Here is a 27927-nt window from a genome sequence, read left to right as displayed (position 1 = left end):
AGAGAGAGAGAGAGAGAGAGAGAGAGAGAGAGAGAGAGAGAGAGAGATATGGGTGGGGGGACCATTATAGAAAGGGAACAGCAGGTATTAAGGCCTCCAAGCCAGAAACAGTTTGGATTTTAAATGGTAGTGTATCTGAATCATTGTAATCACTGAGTAGGTGAGAGCTGGGGAACTGCACTTTTTACTCATTGAAGAAACCCCTAAGTTCCAGGCACTTGGATGAGTGAGATGTGAACACAATAATACAGTCTTCCTCAACAACTTTACAGTTCAACGAGGGATGACAGATTACAATATAATATGTTGAATTCCATGTTAGAAATATGTAGAAAGTGCCATGGTTACATAGCATAGAGAAAAACTGTTTAATTTGGGGGATTCAGGAAAGGCTTCCCAAAGGAGGCCATATTTGAATAAATCAGAACTTTGCTATGAGGTTTTCTTTGAATAGTAGCAGCTGGCTCCTGTGACTTCATTATTGAGTCTTGCCACAGCTGGTCTATATTTTTATCTTGTTAATTTGTAGTAGGTCACACATTTCTTTGTAGTCATCCTTTTGTCCTTTTTGTCCTCATTTGTATCTTGGTTTTAATTAGATCATGAGGGCTTGGAGAACAAGAATTCTATCTTGGAAAGAATCTGCAGAGATGTAGAGGAAGACTTAGTTTAATAATTAAATGACAGTATGAAATTAATAAAGAGCAAAACCCATGTATAAAAACCGCTGAGTGGAAGAATGAGTCTCTGTGGGCCAATATTTTTTAATGATAGAGGTTGATCAAAATTGTCATGCATTCAGATGAAAATGCTCTATGTTTTGGATTCATGTATTTATCGTGGAGGATTATTGCAGTGCAATAAGAAATATGTGCCAAAAATAATTACAGGAAAAGAGGTGATTTGGAATTAAAATAACAGTACCAATTTCTTTAGAGAGGTCTTGCATGAAAAATTGGAAAGGAATATGGAAGGAGTGGTCAAACAAATTCTGAGTCAGCCTATTAAAGAGGCATAATTTTACCAAAAAAAAGAACAAACAGGTGTTTTGTTATTATAACTAATTATTGATTGTGAGCTAAATGTGTGTTGGCTGACACTATTTGATTGCCCCAATTCTACAACGGCCAATACTGCTGTATTCTGAACAATTATGCATGACCAAGAAAACATTTAGCAACTGCCCATAGGAGACCTACAGTAAAATAAAATACTCAAAAAATGGTATGTTTTATGTTAAACATAGTGACTATACTCTGCAATGTTAAAAAAGAACTAATGTTAGTAGAGTATGTGGTATTTATTTAGAATTTTTCATATTTCTTTTACTGAAAAAGAAAAATATTGTTAACCATAAATATCTTGATAAAAGTTTGACTAGCTAGAATAATCCTAGGTAATTAATTACAACATTAAAAATAAAGCATGACAGTAAATCTGGTTGATGGGCACATAAGTATGAGAATATTTACTTTGTGGTAGTAATTAAAATTCATAAATTTATAACAAATTAGGGTGTTTTTTTTACTTTTAATAAAAATTCATTTCATGTTTGTGAGTTTGAAGGTAGTATTATACTATATAATTTTCATTTTAACTTCATGGGGGTGGAGGACTAAGTGTAAATTAGACATTTGCTGACCCTATACCTGTAATTTTTATATAAAATTGTGCTTTTCAAATATATTTTTTAAATTAAAGTTTATTGGGGTGACAATTGTTAGTAAAGTTACATAGGTGTCAGGTGTACAATTCTATAATACATCATCTATATATCACATTGTGTGTGTGGAGGGGTGGTACATGAGGGTAAAAGGGATCAAATATATGGTGATGAAAGGAGAACTGACTCTGGGTAGTCAGTTTAAAAGTTTAAACTGTCAACTTAAAAGTTTAAATTGTCTAAAGACAGATAATCTGAACTAATTGGCAGTAGTATATATTTGGGGATGACTTCTTTTCTGGTCACTCTTTGGCTACTGTTGAATTTGGCATAGCCACATGCTAGCAAAGACTTGCTTAATTAAGAAAATGCCTATGAATCAAGATGATAGAGTAGGTAAATGCTGTGCTTGCCTCCTCTCAAGACCTATCAAAATTACAACTAAACTACGTAACAACCATCATTGAGAGCCGCCTGCAGCCTAGCTAAACAGAAGTCCTACAACTAAGGACACATAGAAGAAGGTACCTCTAGACTGGTAGGAGGGGTGGAGATGCAGAATGAGTTGGTCCCACACTCGAGTGTGGCAGTTACAAATTGGGAGAGATATCTTGGCTGCAGAGTTTCTCTCAGAAGACTGAGGGATTCCAGCCCCACACCGGGCTCTCCAGCCAAGGTGCTCGCACTGGTAAAAGAAATCCCCACAACTTCTGGTTGTGAAAATCAGTGGAGATTGTGGCTAAGTGAGACAAGGGCTGCTCGAGTCCCAGGCACTCCTCTTAAATGTTTCTTACTTTGACTTACTTGCTGGCAGACTTACTTGCTCTGAGCTTCAGTGCTGGGGCAGCAACTCGAAAGGCACCAGGTAGATACAAGGAGGAACTGAATTGTCTGGCTACAGAGTGAGGGCTGCAGGAGCAGCTTTCTCTCAGACAGAAGTGTTGGCAGAATCCATTATTTCTTTGTTGAGCCTTCCCCACTCCAGGTGTGCATACTCAGGAAGCCACCACATCTGAGTCTCCATCAACCTAGCTGACACCTCTTATGTGCCCTGTCCTGGTCATTTTCTGAGACCCTGCCCCATCCTATCCTTGGGAACACCCAAGCTACTTCCAGTGGCCTTTCCATACAAATGGTCTGCCTTTGCTCATGTGGTAGACTTTCCTAAATTCTCTCAAAGGTTCACAAACCCCAAACAAGCAGCATCTGGTCTCGGCATGCCCCATATGTCTTGCTGAGCAGCCCCTAGCCTGGCATTGGTGGCAGATGGCCTGAGTTTGATGTTTTGCCTTTCCCATGTACCTCCAAGGCCAGCACAGGTGGTGGCCATCTGCAGATTATTTCAGATTACTTTGTGTTTTACTCCAGAGGGTACCAGGCAGCACACAGGCTGTGGCTAAACTTGGCCTGCAGTGTGGCCCCGCTCAAGGAGCTTTGGGGCTGGCACACTCATGGCAGGCTTCAGACTGAGCTGGAGTACCACCCAGCTGCCTCAACAGAGGACACATCCAAATGGGCAGACTGGGCAGGCATCAGAGCCCTGCTAAAGTGAATCTTGCTCCGTAGTGTCAGCCCCTGCACAGCAGTTCCTCCACTGTAGTCACAACCAGTCCTCAAAACTAGTTATCTTGAGAGTCAATCCCTCCTATTGACGTATCAGTAGCAACCAAAGCTCTACTACAGTAGGAAGGCACACACAACCCACACAAAAGACACACCTGCAGCAAGCAGCTCAGGTGACCAGGGAGATGGTGCCTATGGGACATCTACAAATAAGACTGTTCTACTAAGACCGGGAGACATAGAGGCTCTACCTAGTACATAGAAACAAACACAGGGAGGCAGCCAAAATGGGGAGACAAGGAGACATGTCCCAAATCAAAAGACAGAACTAAGCTCCAGAAAAAGAACTAAACAAAATGGAGACAAGCAATCTACCAGATACAGAGTTTAAAACACTGGTTATGAGGATGCTCAGTGGTCTCAGGGAGAATTTTTAAAAAGAGGTAAGAAACATAAAAATGGACATAAAAAAAACATAAAAAGGACCAGTCAGAAATGAAGAATACATTAACTGAAACAAAGACTGCAGTAGAGGGGATCAACAGATTAGATGGAGCAGAGGATAGAATCAGCAATTTAGAAGATAAGGTAGGAAGAAAACACAATCAGAACAGCAAAAAGAATCTAAAAAAAAAATGAGGATAGTTTAAGGGGCCTCTGAGACAACATCAAATGTGCCAGCATTTGCATCATAGGAGTACCAGAAAGGGAAGAGCAACAGCAAGGAATTGAGAACCTATTTGAAGAAATAATGATGGAAAACTTTCCTAACCTGGTGAAGGAAATAGACATACCAAGCCCAGGAATCTCAGAGAGTCCCAAAAAAGAAGCACCCAAAGAAGCCGACACCAAGACACATCATAATCAAAATGCCAAAGCTTAAAGACAAAGAGAGAATCTTAAAACCAATAAAGGAAAAGCAGTTATCTACAAGGGAGCTCCCATAAGGCTGTCAGCTGAGTGCTCAACAGAAACTTTGTAGGCCAGAATGGACTGGCATGAACTATTCAAAATGATGAAAAGCAAGGACATACAACCAAGATTACTCTGCTCAGCAAAGCTATCATTTAGAATCGAAAGACAGATAAAGATCTTCCCAGAAAAGAAAAAGCTAAAGGAGTTCATCACCACCAAACCAGCATTCAAGAAATGTTAGAGGTATTTCATTAAAATGAAAAAAATATGAATAATAAAGTGGCAGTAAGTACATATCTATCAATAATTACTTTAAATGTAAATGGGTTAAATGTTCCAGTCAAAAGACAGTGTGTATGAATAGATAAGAAAACAAGACCCTTACATATGCTGTCTACAGGGGACTCACTTCAGATCAAAAGACACACACAGACTGAAAGTAATGGGATGGAAAAGATATTTCATGAAAATGGAAATTTAAAAAAAAAAAAAAGCTGAGTATCAGTACTTGTACCAGACAAAATAGACTTTAAAACAAAGGCTATAACAAGCAAGAAAGAAGAACCCAGTAATCCCACTTCTGAGTATTAATTTGAAGAAACCCAAAATGCTACTTTAGGAAGACATTTGCATCCATATTTTCATTGCAGCATTATTTACAATGGCCAATATGTGGAGGCAGTCTGGGTGTCTGTTGATGGTGAATGGATAGAGGAGGTGGCACATTTATACAGCGGAATATTACTCAGCCATGAAGAATGAAATCTTGCCATCTGCAACAACAAGGATAGACCTAGAGGGTATAGTACTAAGTGCAGTAAGTCAGACTGAGAAAGAAAAATGCTATGTGATTTCACTTATATGTAAAATCCGAAGAAGAAGATAGGCAAACAAAACAGAAACAGACTCGTAGGTACAGAGAACATTTTGAGATGAGGGGGGGTTTGAGGGAGTGGGTAAAAAAGGGGATAGGATTAAGAAGTACAAATTGGTAATTATAAAATAGTCATGGGGATGTAAAGTATAGCATAAAGGATATAATCAGTAATATTATAATAACTATGTATAGCGTCAGATGGGTAATAGATTTATCAGAGTGATCACCTCATAAGTTATGTAAATGTCTAATCACTATGTTGTACATCTGAAACTAATATAATATTGTATCTCAACTGTAATTGAAAAATTAAAAAAATATTCAAAAATATTTGTATAAGATGCCAACATTTACTCCTGAGCGGTGTTATTATTATTTTTTTCAAACAGGGCTGATTCTAGCATTGATATTGATATCTAGTTTGATATTGAACACTGTGTAGTCCCTACGTTGTACTTTACATGTCTAAAATCTTAGTTTTTGCCTTGTTATTTCTGTGTAGTGTGACCTTTGTAGGAGTCAAGACTTTTTTTTTGTTTTAGCAACCCTAAATAGAGTTGCCTGTTTCATTGATTCATTGATTCATTTATCTATTTATGCATATTTATCTATCTATTTATCTATCTATCTGAATTGAGTGCTTATTTTTAATTTGGTTGACTTAACTTTTTGTTACTGATTAATCTGACTTTAGAGTTTTTTAGTTTTTATCAGCATAATGCTTATAACTCTTCTGTTTCCAATCCATTAAAAAGATGAAAACTGAGAATGGAATTTCCTCCTTTGGGGAAAGGAAGAGTAAGTTATTTCAGTCAACCTTTTCTGGAAGTAACTAAGAAAGGAGGATAAAAATATTTTTAAAAAATTAAAGACATCAAAACATTGAAAAAAAAATAGCAAGAGATTACCAGACCAAAAATGAAGAGAAACCCAAAGAGAGCACAGTGAAATAAACAACCAGCCAAGCTGCTTTTGCTATGAGGGACTTTGTTCACCTTTGGAATTTGAGCTTTCCTTTTTATTATGGCCTTATGGGGCAAAGGAGACAGAAGTAAACGCCCAGTAAATATACAAGGAGGGAGTGTTCAGGAGACCTTCATCATGATAAACTGGGCTTCCTTAAAAGGTTGTACCTTCAGGACATGAAGTCTGAGTTGCAGGCATCTTGGTTTTTCAGGAAGCCTCAAACCTTGGATTTAGTATAAGTTCACATACTATGCACTTGATGAAAGAAAATGAACCTTCTTTCTGGAGTAATCAACGTTCATCCTAGACTTCAGTTATTCTTAGAAATATATATTTTTTCAAGTACTACTAAAAACCTAAAGAAACAAAACACTCTACACCGACTATGAAGTGGTCTCCCTAACAAGACATGAGTCCATCTGGCCCCCTAAAAAATATTTACAACATAATTGATTATATTCCCCAGACTGTCTTTTCTATCCCTGAGGTCATATTGTAGTTACCAATTTGTATTGTCTCGTCCCTTCCCCTTCTCCCTCATCCCCACCCCCTTCCAACTAGCAACCCTCAGTTTTTCCTCTGTGTCTCTGAGACTATTTCTGTTTATATTTCTCATTTATTCAGTTTTTTAGAATCCACGTATAAGTGAGATCATATGGTATTTGTCTTTCTCTGACTGACTTATTTCACTTAGCATAATGTTCTCTAGTTCCATCTATATTGTTGCAAATGGTACGATTTCCTTCTTCTTTATAGCTGAGTAATACTCCATTGTGTAAATGTACCAAAGTTTCTTAATCCAGTCGTCTACTGATGGACATTTCGGTTGTTTCCAAGTCTTAGCTATTGTGAATAACGCTGCAATGAACATAGGGGCACATATATTTTTTCGAATTAATGTCTTGGGTTTTTTTGGATAAATACCTAAGAGTGGAATTGCTGGGTCATAAGGTAGTTCCATTTCCAGTTCTTTGAGATACCTCCATACTGATTTGCATAGTGGCTGCACCAATCTGCAGTCCCACCAACAGTGCACCAGGGTTCCCTTTTCCCCACAGCCTCGCCAGCATTTGTTGTTTATTTATTGATGATAGCTATTCTGACCGGAGTAAGGTTGTTTCTCATTGTGGTTTTTATTTGCATTTCCCTAATGCTTAGTGAGGTTGAACATATGCCTGTTGGCCATCTGTATGTCCTCTTTAGAGAAACGTCTCTTCATATCCCCTGCCCATTTTTTAATTGGGTTATTTGTTTTTTTGGTGTTGAATTGCATGAGCGTTTTATATATTTTCGATATTAACCCCTTATTAGATATCTTGTTGACAAATATCTTCTCCCATTCAGTAGGCTTCCTTTTTGTTTTATTGATGGTTTCTTATAGATATGCATGATATCGGGGGTGGGAGGTTAGTAGATGGGGGCGGGGGTTGTTTCTGTGCGAAGGGTGAAAAGGATAACTATTGCATTGTTCTGTACGCCTGAAACAATAAAAAAAAACAATGAAACAAAACACTGTTTTCTTCCATTTAAAATTCTTATCTAGCACTCTCCCAGTTTCTTAACCACACAGAACTGATTTCTCTTCAAAGCCTTTACTTACGTTATTCCCTGTGCTTTTGGCCTACCTTTTCATACAGCCGTCTTTAAGTCTGGTTTAAATATCACATCTACAGAGAAATCTCCTCTCACTATGCAATCTAAGTAGCCCATCTTTTTTTGTTAATATTTATTAAATTTATTGGGGTGACATTGTTTAGTAAAATTATATAGGTTTCAAGTGTGCAATTCTATAATACATTATCTACATATTGCATTGTGTGTTCACCATCCAGAGTCAGTTCTCCTTCCATCACCATATATTTGACCCCTTTTACTCTGTTTTGCCATTCCCCTCCCCTACCCTCTGGTAACCACTAAACTGATGTCTGTTTCTATGAGTTTTTGTATGTTTGTTTGTCTTGTTCGTTTGTTGCTTTCAGTTTTATATCTCACATATGGGAGAAATCATATGGTTCTCAACTTTTTCTCTTTTACTTATTTTGCTTAGCATGATAATCTCAAGATCCATCCATGTTGTCGCAAATGAAAGTATTTCATTGTTTCTTATGGCTGAGTGGTATTCAATTGTGTATCGTCTTTATCCAATCATCTATCGAAGGACACTTTGGTTGTTCCCTAGCTTGGCCACCATGAAAAATGCTGCAACGAGCATAGGGATACATACGAGTATATCTTTATGGATAAATGTTTTTAGATACTTTGGGTTGATATCCAGAAGAGGGATTGCTGGGTAGTATGGTAATTCTATTTTTAATTTTTTGAGGAACCTTCATACTGTTTTCCATAGCAGCTGTACCAATTGACATTCCTACCAGCAATGTATGAGGGTTCCCTTTTCTCCACAACCTCTCCAACACTTGTTATTACTTGTCTTGTTAATAATACCCATTCTAACAGATGTTGAGGGGAAATTTCGTTGTGGTTTTGATTTGCAATTCTCTAACAGCTAGTGAAGTTCAACGTTTTTTCATATATCTGTTGGCTGTTTGTATGTCTTCTTGGAAGAAGTGTCTGTTCAGGTCCTTTGCCCATTTTTTAAATTGGATTGTTAATTTTGTTGTTGAGTTGTATGAGTTCTTTGTATATTTTGGGTATTATCCCCTTATCAGAGTCATTGTTTTTAAATATCTTCTCCCATTTGGTTGGTTGCCTATTTGTTTTGTTGATGGTTTCTTTTGCTGTGCAGAAGCTTTTTAGTTTGATATAGTCCCATTCATTTATTTTTGCTTTTACTTCCCTTGCCTTTAAGGTCAAATTCATAAAATCTTCTTTGAACACAAGGTCCATAAGTTTAGTACCTATGCTTGCTTCTGTGCATTTTATTGTTTCAGGTCTTTGATCCATTTTGAGTTAATTTTGGTATATGGTAATAGATAGAAGTCTAGTTTCAGCCTTTTGCATGTGGCTTTCCAGTTTTCCCAGCACTATTTATTGAAGCGGCTTTCTTTCCTCCATTTTATGTTTTTGGCTTCTTTGTTGAAAATTATCTGCATATATATATATATATATATATATATATATATATATATATATATATGTGTGTGTGTGTGTTTAATTCTGGGTTCTCAATTCTGTTCCATTGGTCTGTGTATCTGTTTTCCTGACGATACCATGCTATTTTGATTATTGTCACGTTGAAGTATAATATGAAGTCAGGGAGTGTGACACTTCCAGCCTCGTCCTTTTGTCTCAGGTTTGCTTTGCTATTCAGGGTCATTTGTGATTCCATACAAATCTGATGATTTTTTGTGCTGTTTCTTTAAAAAAGATGCCTTTAAGATTATGATGGGAATTGCATAAAATTTGTATATTTCTTTGGATAATATGGCCATTTTACATTTAGGTGTATGATTCATTTTGAGTTAATTTTTGTGATAGGGTAAGGCCTGTGTATAAATTCATTTTTTGCATGTGGATGTCCAATTGTTCCAGCAGCATTTGTTGAATTGACTTATTCTTTGTTCCACTGTATTGCCTTTGCTCCCTTTTCAAAGATGAGTTGATTATATTTATGGGGGTCTATTTCTGGGCTCTTTATTCTGCTTCATTGATATCTCTCTCTCTCCCTCTCTGTTTTTTTGTTTGTTTGTTTGTTTGTTTGTTTTTGCCAGTATCACACTGTTTTGAATGCTGCAGCTTTATAGTAAGTGTGAAGTTTGGTGGCATCAGTCCTTCCACTTCTCTTCTCCTTTAATATTGTGCACACTGGCTTTTCAATAACAACAGTTGAAACCAGAAGGGAGTGAAATTATATTCAATGCATAGAAGGAAAAAAACTTCTGACCTGGGATTCTATACTTAGGAATAACTTTCAAAAATTGCATAAAGTAAAAATGTTTCAGGAAAATAAAAATCTGAAAAAGTAAACTACATAGTGAGTAAATCTATATGAATATTGGTAGAATAAGATAATATCAGCATCCTTATATCTTATTTAAGAATGTATAGAACATTAAAAATAAAATTACTCTATAGTATGATGGAGAGTAAAATTTGTTAAAATGTGTTACTGAGTGAGTGTCAGGGAAAATGGAATGATGAAAAACTAATGAATCCAAAATAAGTTTTAAGTGGGGGAGAAAAAGAAACAGCATAGTCAGGAAAAAGAAAAAGCTCAAAATAAGATAGTAGATGTAAAAACTAAACATAGTAGCTGTTAGATTGAATGTAAGTGGGCTAAACAATGCAGTTTAAAAGATAAATAGTTTGAAACAACGAAATCTAGCTCTATGCTGTTTGAATGATGTACATCTAAAACATAAGGATACAGAAAGATTAAAAGTGAAAGGACAGTAAAAGATAATCCATGGAAAAGAAAGTTGGTTTCTCCTGATTAATATCAGATAAAGTAGACTTGAAGGCAAAAAGTATTACTAGAGCTACCTCATAATGATAAAATTTCAAATCATAAGGAAGACATAGCAATTTAAATTTGTATGTACCTAATAATGTAGCCCCAATATATATGAAACAAAATTGACAGAGCAATAGATGCACCCGTAGTCATAGTGAAGTTGCAGTAATTGACATAATACAAGCGCACACAGACACACAAAATTATTAACGATACAGAGCGCTTGAATGTGATTATCAATCCAAACCTACTGAATGCACTTAGATCATTACACTACTGAAGTGCAGTTTACCTATTCCTTTAAGTACCTGTGGAACATTTACAAATATTGATTATGTACTGCGTTTTAAAGCTCATCTCAGCAAATTTTAAAGGACTTAAATTATACAGGATATACTATCTGACCACAATGCAAATAGGCTAGAAATCAGTAACAACAGATACGTAGAAAATTCTATGCTAGAATTCATTCAGTTTCTTAATTAAGTCAAGCTACTTTCTATATCTGCCTGGAATTTTTTTCCCTATCATTCTTCCCTATATTAGCTTCTTTCAGACTTTAGTCTCAACTAAAATTTCATCTCCTTAGGGAGGTATTCCCTGATCAATCCAAAATTTTCCCTGATCAAATCCAAAATGGCCTCCAAGGTACTCAGCACCTCAGATTCTTGCTTGTTTTCTTGACTTAGTGTCACCTCCAATTATTGCTTATTTGCCTGGTTGGTTGTCCTTGGATCCTCCTCTATATTGCAGATTCTGGGAGGGCAGAGTGTATATCTTTCTGTTCACTGCTGTGTTCCCAGTGCTCAGCACAGTGTCTGGCATATAGTTGCCACTCAGTATTTATTGAGTGAGAAGATGAGAATGAATATTTCCATAATTTTCTACCTAAATGGAAGTGAGAAGAAATAGAGCAATACATATGGTATCTTCAAAGGCATGGAACATTATGGGATGCCCTTTCACTTCTTAACTTTAGAGGTTTTTGGGAGGAATGTAACCAAATTTTGACATATTATTGTGAGAAATGTTAAGCTTGGGGTAATTTAGTTCTTAATTTCCAGACTTAATGTGTTTAACATTTTAACCTTAATGTTTCATTTAGCATAGCTGTAGGAAATTTTACTTAATTGGCCCCCTAAGGGGAAAATTGTCTGGAAATAGGAAAAAGTGATGTATTTCAACAAATATTTTGTCCCAAAAATACAACACAGCTGTATTTAATGCGGGTCAATCTCCAGTGTTACAGTGTACGTGACATCTCTTTCTCTCTCCTTGTCTCCCCCTTGCCCCCTAGTGTTGCCTCCCTCTCCCTTATCCTCTCCCTTGTCCTTCACTTCAATTACTCCTATTACTTTTTTTTTAAAAGTTATAAACATAAATATAAGTTAAGAAGCCACTGGGAATAGAACTTTACATTTATGATATTATTCTTACCTATAGCATATGAATAAAACAATTTTGGCCAGATTATTCTAGTAACATCCTGTGAGTCACTCTCTGATATTATCCAGACTGATATTATCTTACTCTACTTAAAAAAAAAAAAAAAGAAATTGTAAGGGACACATTATAAGTTTTGTTTATATAATTAAGACTACAATGAAGCACAATAAGAAAATCCATATTAAAGGAAAGTGCTTTACTTCAAAACATTGTTGAATGTGTGTGGATTTGGATTTAAATTAAAATGTTTAAGGTACCTGTTTATTGCTGTCTATGATTTCTCACTTTAACTGATTTTTTTTTCAAACAGTGAATCAAATACCTCTCCAGATAACATAGGATAAAAAAGCTACTGAATATCTATGTCACTGTTCCAATTTGAATGTTAGTTGTATTTTTCTCTTTTCCTAGTTCTTTTTTCTCTGCATAGCAAAATAGTTTTCAAGCTTAGCTGAACCTGGGCAGCTTTGAAAAAATAAAGAGGCACAGTTCCTACCCTCAGAGGTTCTTATTAATTGATCTGGTATGCAGCTGGGGAATAGCATTCTAAATGCTTTTCAAGTTCTTTTACTATGCATCTACAGTTGAGAACTGTTAGCCTAGTAGGTTGGGAACATATAAAATTGTTTATAAAATCAGTTTATAATAAATCAGTTCCAGCTTATACAGGTATGTTGACTAGATGTTCATTAGCATCAGGTACTAAGTGTATTATTATGATTATTATTCTGTTATATTCTCTGAATACATCATGAGTAATTTTTTCCCCTTTTTCAGATCATATTAAAGCATTTCTCTTCTCCTTCACTGCCCATTTTCCAATGTTCCTCTTCTGTGAAGCATTTTCAATTGCATCCTTGTAAGACTTTGTTCTTCCTTCCTATTCCAGCCCTACTACTGAATTGTATGTGGTTACTTGTGTATGTGCTCATCTGCTTCCCACACTAGGCTGAATTCTCCCTGAAGACAGGAAGGCGCCTTCCTAGGACAGTGACTGGCAGACAGTTGGCTATCATAAATGCTTCTCATTTCTACCAGCTGTTGCCACCCTTGCTGCAAGTCTTTATGAAATTATTTTTCTCCTCCTGTTTAACCTTTTGTTGCTTTCTGCTTTCCTTTCTTCTGCTCCATCTCAAGTATACTTCAAAATTTTTCTGTTCCCTGCTGCTTCCTCTGCTTTCTCCTCTCTCCTCACCAAGCTGTCCCTTCTGCATGTCATGTTCTACACGGATATGACTCCTTTTAACTTTGTGCTTCTTCTCTTCCCTTGGCTCATATTCTTGGCACAATGGAAGGAGTTATTAATAAACCTCTCAGGAAACCGTATTTAAAATGTGTCCTCTTAAGACAGCGACCCCACCCCACCCCCACCGCCCCAATACTTTCCTTCTTTGTTTTGCCTGTATGCAAGAGGCTCTTTTAAACCAGCACAATCACTGTTTCAGGGTTGTCACTTGTAATCTCTTAATTGAGCACTAATGTGTGGTTTATAATGAAAAGGATCATGCTTTACAGTTCACAAAACATTTCCAGGTTCAATACCTCCTTCACTATAATATGAAACAACATGTGTCTGAAAGGTGCCAGTCATTCTGGCAACAATGTCCCACAAAATTAAACCAAAGATCAGGAGTCCCAGTTTTGACTGAGTTCAACTGGATTTTTAGTGGTAAGAAAAGATATATAGGACTGTCAGATGATTCTAGTCCTGGCTTTGAAACTTACAATGTGTGAACTTTCCCTTATTATATTATACGTTATGTTTTCTTTTAAAGTGATAAAACCTGTCACCTTGTGTTGTGTTCGTGTTCTGACACTTTTAATGGTAGTCATGTATTAACATGAATACTGTATTTTTCTCCAGATCTTTACCTCCACTCATTACATTTATTTTTCTTATCCCCATGAGACTAAATGAATTGATTACATTGTTGTTGTTGGTTTTTTACAGACTCCATTCTATGCTATTTAAGCCAGGATCAATAATAAGGCCAGTGATGGAAAGGTAGCTAAATGAAAAAATTTTTAGAATATACTTACTTGCAATTTAAATGGGTAAAATTAAATTAGGGGCAAAAGCACTGAATCCCTCCTTCCAGCTATAAACTTGGCCTTTTTGCTATTATCCTTTAAATATACAATTCTTATTTTCCCAGTATATAGCCCCTGGAACCCAAAGGCTGACCTGGACAGAACGTTAGAATTTTTGCTTTTGTTCTATTCTGGAGTTCTGGAAGTTATTTTTATCCTGCTTTGCCTCCTCACCCCTCACTATTGCTAGATTTATGGTGTTTCAGGGCCTGTACTCTTTTTGGAAGAATAGGCTACTGACCTAAATTAAGGCCCCCTAGGAAAAGCACTCTTTGGTCTTTTAGAATCCCAAGGAGATGACATATAACACGAGAAAGAGTTGCACAGCTACTTTCATGATCGCATTTCCTTAACTCTGATACTATTTTTGCAAACAACTAAATTCTCATAAAATTAATGAATTTTAGTTAAAGGAAGCAATCATGTAATGTAATGAATGAATTTGTGAATTATTTAAACACTCAAATTACAATAATTTTAAATAGCACTGACTCACAAAAATTGGCTTTCTGTAAAGGAAGAAGGTTTTGTCATCAAATTGCCCAAGCTGACTTCCGTTGTACATGTTACCTTGTTTTATTCATGTTAGTAAGTTACCGCTATGAGAGTAGCCAGCTACTTTTCATTAACTGATAGACAGACCTGCTCCCATTTCAAGTACTTCAGCTCTACTGCAGGGGAAAGTAAGCTGCAATATTACCAAAAGGGCAAAATATTTCTGAGACACAATTTATAGAACCTGTATTACATGAGGCAAAAATCAAAGAATTGGGCCGAATTTCAAGGGAAATGTGAAGATCAGAGAGGTCCAGTCAAATTGTTTTCAGGCTTTTCATCAAACAGGAAGCTGAAAGAGAACTTAAAAAAAGTTCAGTAAACCCTTAGAGTTTATTATGCAGGGCCAGTGCTGGGTGCTGAATAAGATCCAAAGACAAATAAGACACCATCCCTGTCCTTATGTAGGGAAGATTAAAAACTATATAAGTACCTAGAGAAAAGTAAAATGTGTCCAGTGCCTCTAAAAGAGATTTAAGCATTGTAGAAGAGGGAAAAATTAATTTACAGCAGTTAATGCTCAAAACTTTTATTACAACCCTGTTGTTAAGAATTGACTCCAAATGAGTCCAGGTTACAAAAATGATTGTGGGCTGGATAAATGCAGCATGGTTGATTGGAGTCTTTTAATAATATCAAAACACGTTAGAATTTGTGTTAGTTTGTTTGACTCCGTGGAATTTTAGCCTGCCTCATGAGTGTATTTATTGTACATTCTTTTTTAAAGCTATAACAAAAATACAAATATACATAGTTAAAATTAATGAGATAGTTCCTCATCCAACAGTTTCGATTTATATATCACTAACATATACCATGTTGGCACAAAATGAAATAACTGCCATTGTACCTGGGATTTTTAAGACACTTCCCAGAGGAAGTGAGGATTTTAAAGAACACCATATAAAAGCTACTATTATATACAGCTCTGTTTTTAACAGATGGCTTAAATAATCTAAAGTTCACTGACACATGGTGTTCTCAAAGAGAAATTTAAAGAAACCTTAAATTTCATTCCTCACCTAAGTGAATTATACTTTTTTTTTCTTCGTATCTATAACTTTTAATTTTGTGTTGGATCATTTTTAAAGGTGCTGATACCAGTTGGGACATTTAAAATAGATTCATGTGTTTTCAATCCAATAATAAAAAGGAAAAGCTAAATGTGTACTGAGGAAATGTTTTGAAGTGAAATATGATATAATGGCCTTTTGCGTTTATATTCTAAAATATTTCTTCTATAGATTTGTATAATTCTTTCTACAAAGGTTTGTGGAAGTTGATTTAAATCTTCTTAGAGGGATCTGCATTTTCTATCTCTGCATTAATGACCAGTAGGTCAGGATTGCAATGTGTGTGTATTTTAGGACTTTTTGAGTTTTACTGGCTTCTTTCACTTACCTGTTTCTCAATCTGTGCTATAAATTACCTTTCACTTTTTTTTTTATAGCTGATGACTTTCAAATTTGTGTCTATACCATTTCCCATCTTCCTAATTCTTGTTAATTGTTAAAATTGGGGGAAAATCAAGTGAAAATAATTCAAATTAATTGCTTTTGCAGATTCTCTCTTAATTATGGTACTAGTAACTATGTAATCAGTGAGGTTCAATATAGCCTTAGTAAAACATATATACGAGGTATTATATCATTCCATTGAATTTCCCCAAGTTCTAATTTTGTCCCCTTCTATAGCTGAAGAGGGTGTGCACTGGACAGCTCTGGGTGACATAATTCACATAGACTGTGATGTGAATGTTACCTCCTGGAGTTTGCACACAGCAGCATATACCAGAGTCATAGTGAAAATGCATTTAACATTGGTTCATGTTAATAACTTAAGAGTAGCTGTAGTGCTATGGGTTAGTCTTATTTCATGGGGGCCTAGCTTCTTAGTCTACATACTAATAAGCTTGTAAGCATGAATTGATATCCATTTCCCTAGAAACTTCGTATCTTAAAACACATATGTAATATTTACATGCATATACTCAATAAATCATTTAAACATAGATCTTTGAAAATGTAGCTTAGTTGATATAATTCTGCTCTAAGCTAGTAAATGATTTGTGGCATAGGAATCCAGAGTGATATCACAAGAAAGTTAGTGCTGTATATACACACGCAAATACATGTGTCTGCATGCGCGCACACACACACACACACACATACACACACTACTAAGAAAGCAATGAAGCCTCTGACTATGAACATGTGAATACAATTGAATTAAACAAGAAATCAATACAGCAAAATGATTTTTTCTTCGTTGTTTTGTAGACAAGCGATTACTTTATACTCCATTATAGAAAGGTAAGCAGACAGGTACATTTCAGTTAGGGGATTCTAAAGACTTCCTTGCAGCCATTATGGTAGCCACAGTGATTATTAGTATCTCGGAGGGTTTGTTCCCCATACTTGTAGGAGCGGCTTTGGTTAAGATCAGGGTGTGGGCGTAGTCTGCCTTCCTCGCTGTTTTGACCTCGATCTCTCCAGGGCTCAGTTCCTTTGGCTGGCCTCCTGCTTGCTGGTGGACCTCATTTTGATAAGCTGTCTGGGTTTTTCCTTAGGGTGGATCTACGTTTTTAAAATGTCTCAATGTTTTCTCTTAACATTTACTTGTTTTGTGTTCCACTGTCTCATGCCCTACGAAGCAACCTATCCTTGTAAACCAGACCTCTTCTGGTCCAAAGGGAATTATTATGATAGCCACCCGTGCTAGGTGATGTTATTCTTCCTGTGTACCCTATGCTCCCAGTTCCATTCTCTTTCCTCCTGTGCCCTGTTCTGTGCTCCAGGAGCCAGACCGCAGACTGCACCACCCTGTCTCCTTGCCAGCTGGCATTGGGTAGGGTTTGCCAGTGGGAGGCACTGGCAGGAAGTTGGAAGGCAGGAGAAGAGAGAGCTGGCCATGTTTCTTCCCTGCTCCTTCTCTGCACCAGCCTGTGTTTCTGGCAGTAGCTGTGTCTCATGATTACACTCACTACGTAGCCTCTCCTGCATAACTCTGTCTCACGTTGGGCTCCAGGAAAACCATTTATTTTCCTTGTTCCTTAGCCCGAAGGTGATGCTGATTTCCTGCTTGCCAGAGAATGGCTTCTTCACCAGCCTTTATTTGTTTCCTCAGCCTTGATCCTGTTGCCCCCTCTTAGAAGTTCACTATTCAGTCTCCTGTGTTTACATATAGCTTAGGAATTTCTAATTAAAGCACTTCAGTTTGGCTTTTTTTGTAGTTAGTTTTGTATAAGTCTGTCTGCCCTACTAAATGGTGAGAGCATGAATTATGTCTCCTTCATTTATTCCAGTAAATCATTCAATTAATTATTATTGTTATTACTTCTCTTAAACATAAGAATATGTATTTCTTTTCATTATTTTATTATGAAAGTATAACATATATATAAAATGTACATAAAATGTACTTATCCTAAATAGACAGCTTTGTAATTCATCCTCAAATCCTAGTACCTAGCAGACTACCAACATATAGTAGGAGCTCAGTTTGTTAAATGTATTAATAAATTAATATGTCTTTTACCCCCTTCCATTTACTCCTAAGTCGTGGAGCCATCCTAATGGTATTTTTAGGATTCCTTGTAATATTTTTAGGAATGATTATAGATTTTCTGAGTTCAAGATGAAAATCAGTCACTTTGGGTTCTCCCTAAGCCAAGTTCACCCTGTTTGTGCTCATTGCTTGAAAGGAAATGAAGCAACTGTGATCTCGTTCGTTTTTGTGCTTTCTCCCTCTGCCAAGCTCCATTTGGTGCCCTATTGTCCCACAAGTTGCCTATCTGAGTCTTTTGAATTAAGAGTTTGGAACAGAAGGTCCATCTGCTCTGCATGAATATTAAATTATTATAAGACTTTATATAGGGAGAACTTACCCTTGCGTTTTTTACAGTGTTTCCTTTCCCCTCTGGTCTAAGAAAGACTTGGAGCATCACTTTTTTTTTTTTCCATCAGACCCTTGGACTTAAATAGGCTGCAGTTATCAAGTCATATAATAGGCATAGAAACCTTTGAATGGCAGGTGCTGAATAGAAGTAAGAAGGTTTTATTTATTCTCATTAATCTATAAAATGTGGTACTTATTAAGTGTAATTGAAAACACAGTGTGCCAGATCTTGGTATTTTGAGGTTACTGGATCACACAGGGGGAAAAAAAGAGCAGGTTTATTAAGTAAATGCACATGCTATTTTAATTCATAACATGACAGATAGTATGCAACTGACAAATCTGTGGTTTCAATTTGAATATTCATGAGTGAGCAAGCTTCAGCGAATTAAGCAATATAATTTATGCAAGTGAGTTGTATTCTTTTCTAGCACACTCCAAAACATTAAAATCAATTCACTATATATTATGTAGTGAAATTTTTAATAAAAGCTGAGTAAGGAGATCAGCTGAAGGATGGCGTTTTAAAAATTTGCGTGCTTTCCATTATTTAAATGTGCAGCTTTTACATAATCGGTTAATTTTTCAGCGAAGGTAACAGTGGGGTTACACTTTAAATATGAATATTTGTACAACTATATATATATTTAATATTATTAATAAAAGTATGTAATTTCTCTATTACACATTATTATATGCAACTTGATACTTTAAAGGTAATAGGAGTATATATATATACGTATATATTCTCAAGAGGAAAAGCCTGTCTTATAATTCTTAAAATGAAATGAAAAGGAAACTTACACATCCATTTTGTAAAATCGTGTAGTTAAAATTGAAAATTAGATTATTTAGTAAATAGAACTGACAAACTGCTTGAGTCTTTTCCTGTCAGATGATCACTGCCACTGGTCTTTTGAAGTAATTAGCTTGGGGTGATGTTGACGTTAAGGGGCTTCAAAGCGTCTACAATATTGAGTGCCCTTTCAAAGAAAAACAATACAAAATTATGAAAACAAAAATTAGTTCAGTGTCGTAGATAGGGTCTAAGCCAGAGATGGATACTAAAGGTTAAGCTTCATTAGCTTCAGGGTAAATTTGTCTATTTAGGTGATGCAATCAACATGGATAGGGCAAAACGTTTATTTCAAAACAAGCAAACAATTTCCTTTGGCTAAATGTTTGTGTGAATTGTAAATACTTTGAAAGTCTCAAAAATTATTTGATACTTTCTATGCATTTTCACTAATTAAAAAAATTGTTTTCCCCATCAAGTCTGAAATTCTGTTTTAAAATTTTATTTAATGATGATGGAAGCAAGGCCGGCCCAGATTAAGACCTTTCAACATCCTAAATAAGGTGCCCTATTTGTACTTATAAATAAATACTAACCTGGGCCGGCCGAGTGGCTCAGTTGGTTAGGAGCTCGCTCAAGAGTGTGAGCTCTGAGCCACAGCGGTTCGAGTCCTGGCCTGAGCTGAGCTGCCAACAGGTAGCAGAATGGCTCAGCTAGGAAAAAAAAAAAAATACTAACCCATAAAACAAAATTTATATGTATGTGCTGAAATTCATGTAGCTTCTTTCTAATTTTCTGTTTTAAAAATTCTGTAATGGTATATAAAAATGAACTTTTCTCGTATTTGTGTTGCCCTGATTTGTAGCTGTTCTAAACACCTGCTTAATATGCCCTAAGTGGGACATCATTTAGCAGACAAATAATTGGCTGAGAGTCTGTTCATCAGCACTCCTTTTTCAGAGTCTAATTCTGACTGGATAGCTCCCCTTATCCTTTTTGTACCTTATTTTACTCTTTGAACTTAATAGGCATGGTAATAACTTGAGCCTGTGTGTGCCTTATGTTAGATTGAATTTTGGTTTGTAATTACTCCAACACCTTGAAAAGGCATGAGACTATATAAAATATTGTTGCAGAATAATTTGAAAGCTTAAGCAGTTTTTCTAAGGAAAAAAAAATATATGTATTTTTTTATTTCAAAGCAATATGCCAATTTCAAGGACGCACCTACTTTGAGGGAGAAAGAAATACAGTCTATTCCTCTTCTGGCGTATGTGTTCTCTATGAGTGCAAGGTAAGGACACTTTTCATGAATTTTTCAAACTTCTTTCAGTTATCTATAGTAAAAGTTTCTTTAAAATCTCACCCTTGTAATACTTTTAAAAAAATCTCAGGCAAGGAGAAAATTTAAGATATTAATTATAGTTTAAATGTATAGGGATTCCCATTATTTTTGAAAACATGTAAATTAATGGTTGTAAAATAATTTTGCCAGTAAATAAAAATGCTCTTTTGTCAAATTAAAGTTTTATGAAGTCGTCTTATATATTTTCCAAATTTAAATCAGCTCCTGGTTTTCTGTTGTAAAGAAAATGTAGATAGAGATAGACTCAGCCCATTGTCATTCATGGTTTTCACCAATGTGAGAAATATCACTAAGTCCAACTAAAATAAAACATAAAAATCACCTAATAAAAATTAGCTGTTGGATTAAGATGAGACTGATACTGATCTTAATCACTTTGGGGGGAATGCTTTATGTGATTTGAAGGAGAATTCTTTATAAATTTACTGCCTTGGTCTCTTGAAGTATGCTTCTAAGGCTAATGTGATTCTTTTTAACTTTGCTTCTTGATCTACTAATTGAAAAACTAAATATGTTTCATAACACTTTTCATATTTGCTTTTTATGAACTATAAGGTTATATTTCCTGACCATGTTATAGTCTAAACCATATTCTATCTGAAGGAAATTGTCAACCTATAAATTTTCTGCATTTCATTTGATTCTTAATTTTCCTCTTGAAATGCCTTCCATACATGGGTTTTGGGATGATTTAGTATGTATAGATTATGTAGACAAATAAGGTAAGTGATTTACTCTGCTGGCACCACCAATAAACTATGAGTATTTACATTAATATTAAGTGTTGGGGAAAGGAAAACCCTAAGCATTTTGCCAAAATAAATTGAATATGACAAAAACCAGCTACATACTTCATGCATCTTAAATTGGAAAACCTTTGGGATAAGCAAAGAGGGGATGTAAAGAGGCAAAACTGTGACAGATTTGATTTCCAGAACATGAAAGCTCTAATTCATGCCCATTATGAAGTATTCTAGCTGCTGCTTTTGGCTTTAAATAGGCTCTCCTATGATGTAGATTATCATCTTAAAGATAAAGGAGCTGAAGCATAGGAACATTATTAACATGAATCGCTGAACTGTATTTTAAGATGGATAGTTTTCTATCAGCAATCCTACACAAATGCAGCTTTTTATTATTATGAGTTTCAGATGTACAAAACAACATAATGATCAGACATTTACACCCCTCACAAAGTACTAACCCTTCCCCCACGTCTACTACCCCTCTGACATCATACATAGCTATTACAATACCATCTACTGTATTCCCTATGTTGTACTCTACATCCTGTGAATATATATATGTATATGTATATATTTATAGTTGACATTCGATGTTATTTTATATTAGTTTCATGTGTACTGCACAGTGGTTAGGCATTTATATAATTCATGACTTGATCCCTCCTACAAGTCCATACCCGTCTGACACCCTATGTAGTCTTTACAACATTGATTGTATTCCCCATTCTTTATTTCACATTGCCATGACTATTTTGTGACTACCAATTTGTACTTTCTACTCCCTTCACCTTCTCCCCCATCCCTCAGCCCCTCTCCCATCTATCAATCATCAGTTTTTCCTCTACACCAATGCTGTTTTGAGTGGAGTAGGTCCCATTATAGACATAAGAATTGGAAGACTTAGAGTGAGATCTAATGACTCCGTGTTGAGAAAATGGAGTCAGAGAAAAGTTACTTCAAGGAAAGTAGAAAACTTTTGTCTACTGGTTTCTAATGGTAAACTCTAAATTTGAAATATCAGCTCTAAATTTAAAAATCTTGAGGACATTTCAAGTTTCTCTACCTAATGTGTATGTGTGTGTATTCTTTTCACCTGACTCAGTGTGTTCCATAATATTGATAATTGTGCTTTACATTTATTGGATAGTTGCCTATTTGACTTTAAAATAGCTACAAAACGCTTTCATTTTAAATTGGTTTAGTGAGGAGTCTGTTTAGACAACTTAGTGGGTATTTTGTAAATATTGGGTGAATGAATGGATGTTACCTTTTATGTACTCAGACAAAAGGCACCATTTCCCACCCTCTAATGCTGTGCTGTCCAATAGAAATATGATGCAAGCCACACATTTACTTTTTTGGGGGCTAAATTTTCTATATTTAACCCCATATATCCAAAATATTACTAACATGTAATTAATATAGAATTCTTAATGAAATATTTTCCATTCTTTTGTCATACTAAGTCTTCAAAATCTTGTGTGTCTTTTACATTTGCAGTGTTCAAGAGCTACATGGAGCTAATGGCTATTGATTATACAGCACAGCTCTCCTGGATTATCACAAGCTTTTGTAGTTCTTGGCTAAATTCTTGACAGTGAGGACTCCCATTGTTTTTGCTCCCTTTAGGCTCCTTAGGTTCTGTATTTGCACCTTTACATAACTGACAGCTCTTTCATGCTTCCATTTTCTGGGCTGTCAATTCTTGTCCTTCTTTTTTCCTTTATTGTCAGTGTTGTGGCCTTGAAAACATGTCCTGGGAGGCTGTGACTTTAATAGTAACACAGAAAAACACTGGTTCTGAAAATAAGATTACAAGATGGATATTACTGCCAAGCCAAAGGGAGACTAGCATTTGACTCCACTGTATACACATCTCCTGCTTTCTCGATAAGAGATTATGATGATTTGGAGGTCTTTTTCATTGATACGCCAGAAAGAGGGAGATATTGAAATGAGTGCATCTTCCATAAAAGCAGTTCTTGTAGAAATGACATCTAAAAATCTTAAGCTAGTGAACTGTATTAAATGGAAGCCTGTAAGTTTTAACAGTTATTTTATTACTCATGTACTGGCAAGCATACTATAACATACTAAATGATCCTATTCTTAAGAGATTAGAGATTGATAATGTAGAAGCCAAATGTTTGCTTTAAGGGCAAGGTTACTACATTTATCAGAAAAGCATTTTGTATTTTGGTTTCTCCTTGAGGAGGATTTTATCTACTTTGGTTGCTAGAAGTATAATAATATTACATTGAGTTTTTTCATTCATCCACTAAATTTTTTTGAGTGCCAGTTATGTGCCAGAAAATACGCTAGGCATTTGTTCACAAGAGATGTAAATCCTGTCCTTATTTCCCTTGTGGTTTTTTTTGGAGAGCCCCAATATCTTTACCAGACTCACCCATGAGAATCTCTTTATAACAGTTTAGGAAATTTTGAAATGAGAATGTTTAAAAAGCTCAGTTTTTATTATTATTATTTTTTTTTCAGTGAGCTGTAGTTCTAATTCAAGCTGTATCTTTGCCACAGTTGTCATCTGGATGTGAAAATATATCGTAAAACTAACAGAATTTTTCAGGATTACCCAGATGTTTGGCAAATGGTACACATGGCTGCAGTATTCATTTTAAAGTGCTTTCCAAGTTCTGCTTGTCCATTTTGAAGGCTTTCCAGTTGTAATTTAATGTCATTTCATGAATGAGCCTGTGACCTGTGCTCTCAGAGGTTCTCAGGATAAAAAATTTTAATCTCATGTTTGAAGAGCCATCTCAGATGTTGGGTCTGGAAACTTCTCAGTAAGTCCTAATTAAGACGTTTGAAGCATTTGTTTTCTTTTGTCTCACAGGACCAGACTATGAAGCTGGTGGAGAGTTCAGGCTGCCCAGCTTTGGATTGTCCAGAGTCTCATCAGATTACCTTGTCTCATAGCTGTTGCAAAGTTTGCAAAGGTAAGACTTTTTTGTAAAGTCAGATTTATGTGCGTGAGTCACTTTAGGAAGCTAATTTTACTGAGATGAAATAGAAATATTTATAAGCAAGTTCTTTCCAAAGACTAGTAATAGTTCCCTAAATGCTTCCCTGATTTGGTACACAGTAGGTAGTCACACAGTATTTATTGTATTTATTGAATTAAAATGAGATGCTCCCATGCATTTCTGCTAGGTGTCCTGTCTCAAGCTCTGGATCTCTAAGCTTCTCTCTTTGTACTGGTTCTGAGGCAGCATGACACTGCTAAAGAAATTTATACAACAGTGCTGACGTTATTAGTTTTGTTTGTTTGCTTTTCATTTCTCTTTAGTTTGTTTTTATGTTTGACGTGGCATAATTCCCATTTGGATTACTTCAGATTCCTCTCTGCTCCATTCCACTGTCTTCACTCCTAGGCTTCTTCTTTTTTTTTTTTTGAGGGAGAGAACATTTACTATATCGCTTATGTAAAACACAAGGAATCTCTTCCTTTTCCAATCCCTCCTAGGCTTCTATGCTACTGAGAAAAGAGGGGAAATCAGACATGCTTATTTTGTGTTGCCTCGGTGATGCTAGGCCTAGGATCAGTAAGTAGAAGGGACTTGGATTTTTCGTTCAGTATAAGAAAACTGTAAAAATCTGAGCTCTTCAAAAATCCAGTGGGACTCCTCAGGAGGCAGAGAGTTCCCCATCACTAATGGCTCTGACACTTCATATTTTATTAGAGATTCAAGGATTGATTATATGGAACTTTTTATGATCCCCACCAATCCTGAAATTATATTGCCTTCCTATATTATCTTAAAATTATGTTTGTGAATCCATCTCCTTCATTGGACTGGGCACCTTGAAGGCAGGGCTGGGTCTTTATATTCATCTCTATATCCTTAATACTTAGTATGATACCTGGGCTGTAGTTAGTGCTCGTATTTCATGTAGTTGATTCTGTATAACAAACTGTGCTAAATGAGCTGCTAACACTTATTTGACTAATGGCCTTTATGTTGATGCAAAGCAAAACTTAAATAGAAAAAAATTTAAAAAAAAGAAACTTTATAAAGCATATACCATTTTGTTTTCTTGTAACCTAATGTATTAAAAGTAGACAAAGGACACTTTGCTCCCATTTTTAGCAGGGTGGTGCACTTGTTTCTTTTTCTTTTTAGATCCTTCTTCCATCCATTCAATTATGACTTTTAAAATCTCAGTGCTGTGAAAGGTTCTTTGGGAATTTCAAAATGGCTTAGGACTTGGTCTACCTTTCAAGGAGCTTTTAAGATAGTTTTCAGGAATGAAGGAACGCTACTTAAAAGGACTATAATCTAATAGACAAACAAGAAGAGCCATTAGCGTTTGTATCCTCACAGTGCCTGAGCCAGCACCTCGTACAGAGCCTGTGTGGAATGCGATATGCATGAAGAACCCTCGTTCCAGTCCCATGTTTGGAAGCCAGGCTGCCAGTCTGCAGCTTAACTAGGGTGTCTTTGGCAGCCAAGGTAGCCTATGCCAGTGCTTCTCAAGCTTAAATGTGTATACAGATAACCTAGGGATGTTATTAAAATGCACATTGTGATCCAGTATGTTTGAGGTCAAGCCCAAGAACCTGCATTTCTAATAAGCTCCCAGGTGACGCTGACCCTACTGGTCACTGCAACCACACTTTCATTAGTTATCTGTTGCTGCATAACAAACCACCCCAAAGCTCAGTGGCTTAAAACCACAACCATTTTATTATAAATTGCAATATTGTGGGTCAGGAATTCAGACAGGGCTTAGCCAAGTGGTGCTTTTTCTCCATGTGGTGTTAATTGGGGTCACTCAGCTGGAAGCCGAGCTGGGCTGGAAGATTCAAAATGGCCTCACTGTCTGCTGGCATCTTGGTAGGGATGACGGGAAGGGTGAGCACAACCAGAACTCTTTCCCGCTCCATGTAATCTCAAGATTTCTCCCTGGGGTCTCTCTAGCAGGATAGCAGTCAGACTCTTAAATGGTGGCTCCAGGCTCTTAAAGACTCAGTTTGGAACTGAAACATCATCACTTCTACCATGCTTCATTGGTCAAAGCAGTTATAGGACAGCCAAGATTCAAGGGGAGGGGAAATAGACCTCACCATGAGAGGAGGAGTGTTACAATTTTGTAGCCATCTTTCATCCACTAGTAATGTCCTGGAGCTACTCAGAGATTAGACAGGGGAATAGCATAGAAATTAGTCAAGATTGGCTAGGATGAGGTTTGGGTGAGAAACTGAGACAGGGCCTTTCAAATGTCAAGAGAAACCGTGATCACACCCATTTTTTTTTAAGAGCCTTGATATATTATTACAAAAAGCAAGTTAAGAAATGGAAAAGCTAGCTATAAAAATTGTGTTACATTGAAATTGTTTATAGTTTCAAAAATTAATGTATGTGCACAGCACACTCAAAATAAAATACAGTGACAAAATATACTATGACCTAAACCCCTCAACCTGAGACTTTTATATAATTGCTATGTAATGGAATCTTGGTATCACTATTTAAAATAAATAAATAAATAAATAAACTCTCTGATGAATTCTTTCTTCACACAGCCAGGAATGGGAACCACTGGTTGAGGTAACACTGGAACTGAAATTGGGCACGTTGGCCCTTCTTGCCCATTCGTAGTAAAGATTGCTTCCATTTCTGACTTCAAACACACAGAGTAAACAAATGAGCTCCCCTGGCATTCTCTGACTTTTAAATTAAAAACAGTCAAGTTCTGTAGCCTTCAATTTTGAGTCAACTCCTACACATGTTGTGACAAATTCATTTGTAATAAAATTGGACTCCAGTTTCCAGGCCTGTCGGCCTAATGCTGAAGATGCTGTGCTTACATCTGAAAACGCAAGTTGTTCAACAACAGTGAGTAAATATCCCCTGAAGGCAGAGCATGAGATTAAAGTGTTGACCTTTCCATGAGAGGCTCAGTCAGTGCTTGGAAACCAAGCTGTGCCCTGAAACGAGGCTCTAAATCTGTAGGCACCAAATCAAATCCAGCACAGGCTGTTTCCCAGGTTTGCTGCAGTTGGCCGTCTTCCATAGTAGCATCTCAGAGGCAGTGTAGCAGGAATGTTCTTTTCACTTTCAAGGAAGCTTATGACAAATTACAAGGTGACAGAGACTTGGTGATACAGCGAGGACTCTGACTTAGAAAGATACAGACACAATGTGATAGAGTTGTCATATCTGCAGCCCCTCCCATTTTCTTTCTCCCTTAGCAGCCCCTTTCTCTGCCTGCAATACCATCAAGTCCTATATACTGGATGCCCCGCTTTAATTTAACATTGACTTCATCGAACCTTATCATTATAAGTAGTAGGGGCATGCACAACAGAAGGCTGAGACTGTTCTCTCCCAACTTCTGAATAAGTCATAGTTTCCCACATTATTCAATTATACCTTTATGAGTCTTATTATCTGTTCGTTATTAATAACATTAGTTAATTTTTATATATCTACTGTTAGTCAACTCATTTTTAAAAATTATTTATTGTTTTCAGTACTGTTGACATTCAGTATTATTTTATATCAGTTTCAGGTGTACAGCATAGTGGTTAGACATTTATGTAATTTATGCAGTGATCCCCACAATTAGTCTGGTACCCACCTGGCACTATACATAGTTGTTGCAACATTATT

General features: G+C 36.1%; 1 protein-coding gene across 1 annotated transcript in view; it reads left to right on the top strand.

Moving 5' to 3' along the window:
• The window catches only part of NELL2 (neural EGFL like 2), a 329178-nt gene that overhangs the window by 121754 nt on the left and 179497 nt on the right, over positions 1 to 27927 (top strand). Inside the window, exons 10-11 of the mRNA XM_019653065.1 lie at positions 20386 to 20477; positions 24147 to 24249. Coding sequence (XP_019508610.1) covers positions 20386 to 20477; positions 24147 to 24249 — 195 coding nt within the window. The remainder of the gene's footprint in view (positions 1 to 20385; positions 20478 to 24146; positions 24250 to 27927) is intronic.

This window comes from Hipposideros armiger, unplaced genomic scaffold, assembly GCF_001890085.2.
Source record: "Hipposideros armiger isolate ML-2016 unplaced genomic scaffold, ASM189008v1 scaffold_194, whole genome shotgun sequence".
NCBI lineage: Eukaryota > Metazoa > Chordata > Mammalia > Chiroptera > Hipposideridae > Hipposideros > Hipposideros armiger.
The sequence above is the reverse complement of the archived record's forward strand: the minus strand, read 5'-3'. Positions and strand labels throughout refer to the sequence as shown.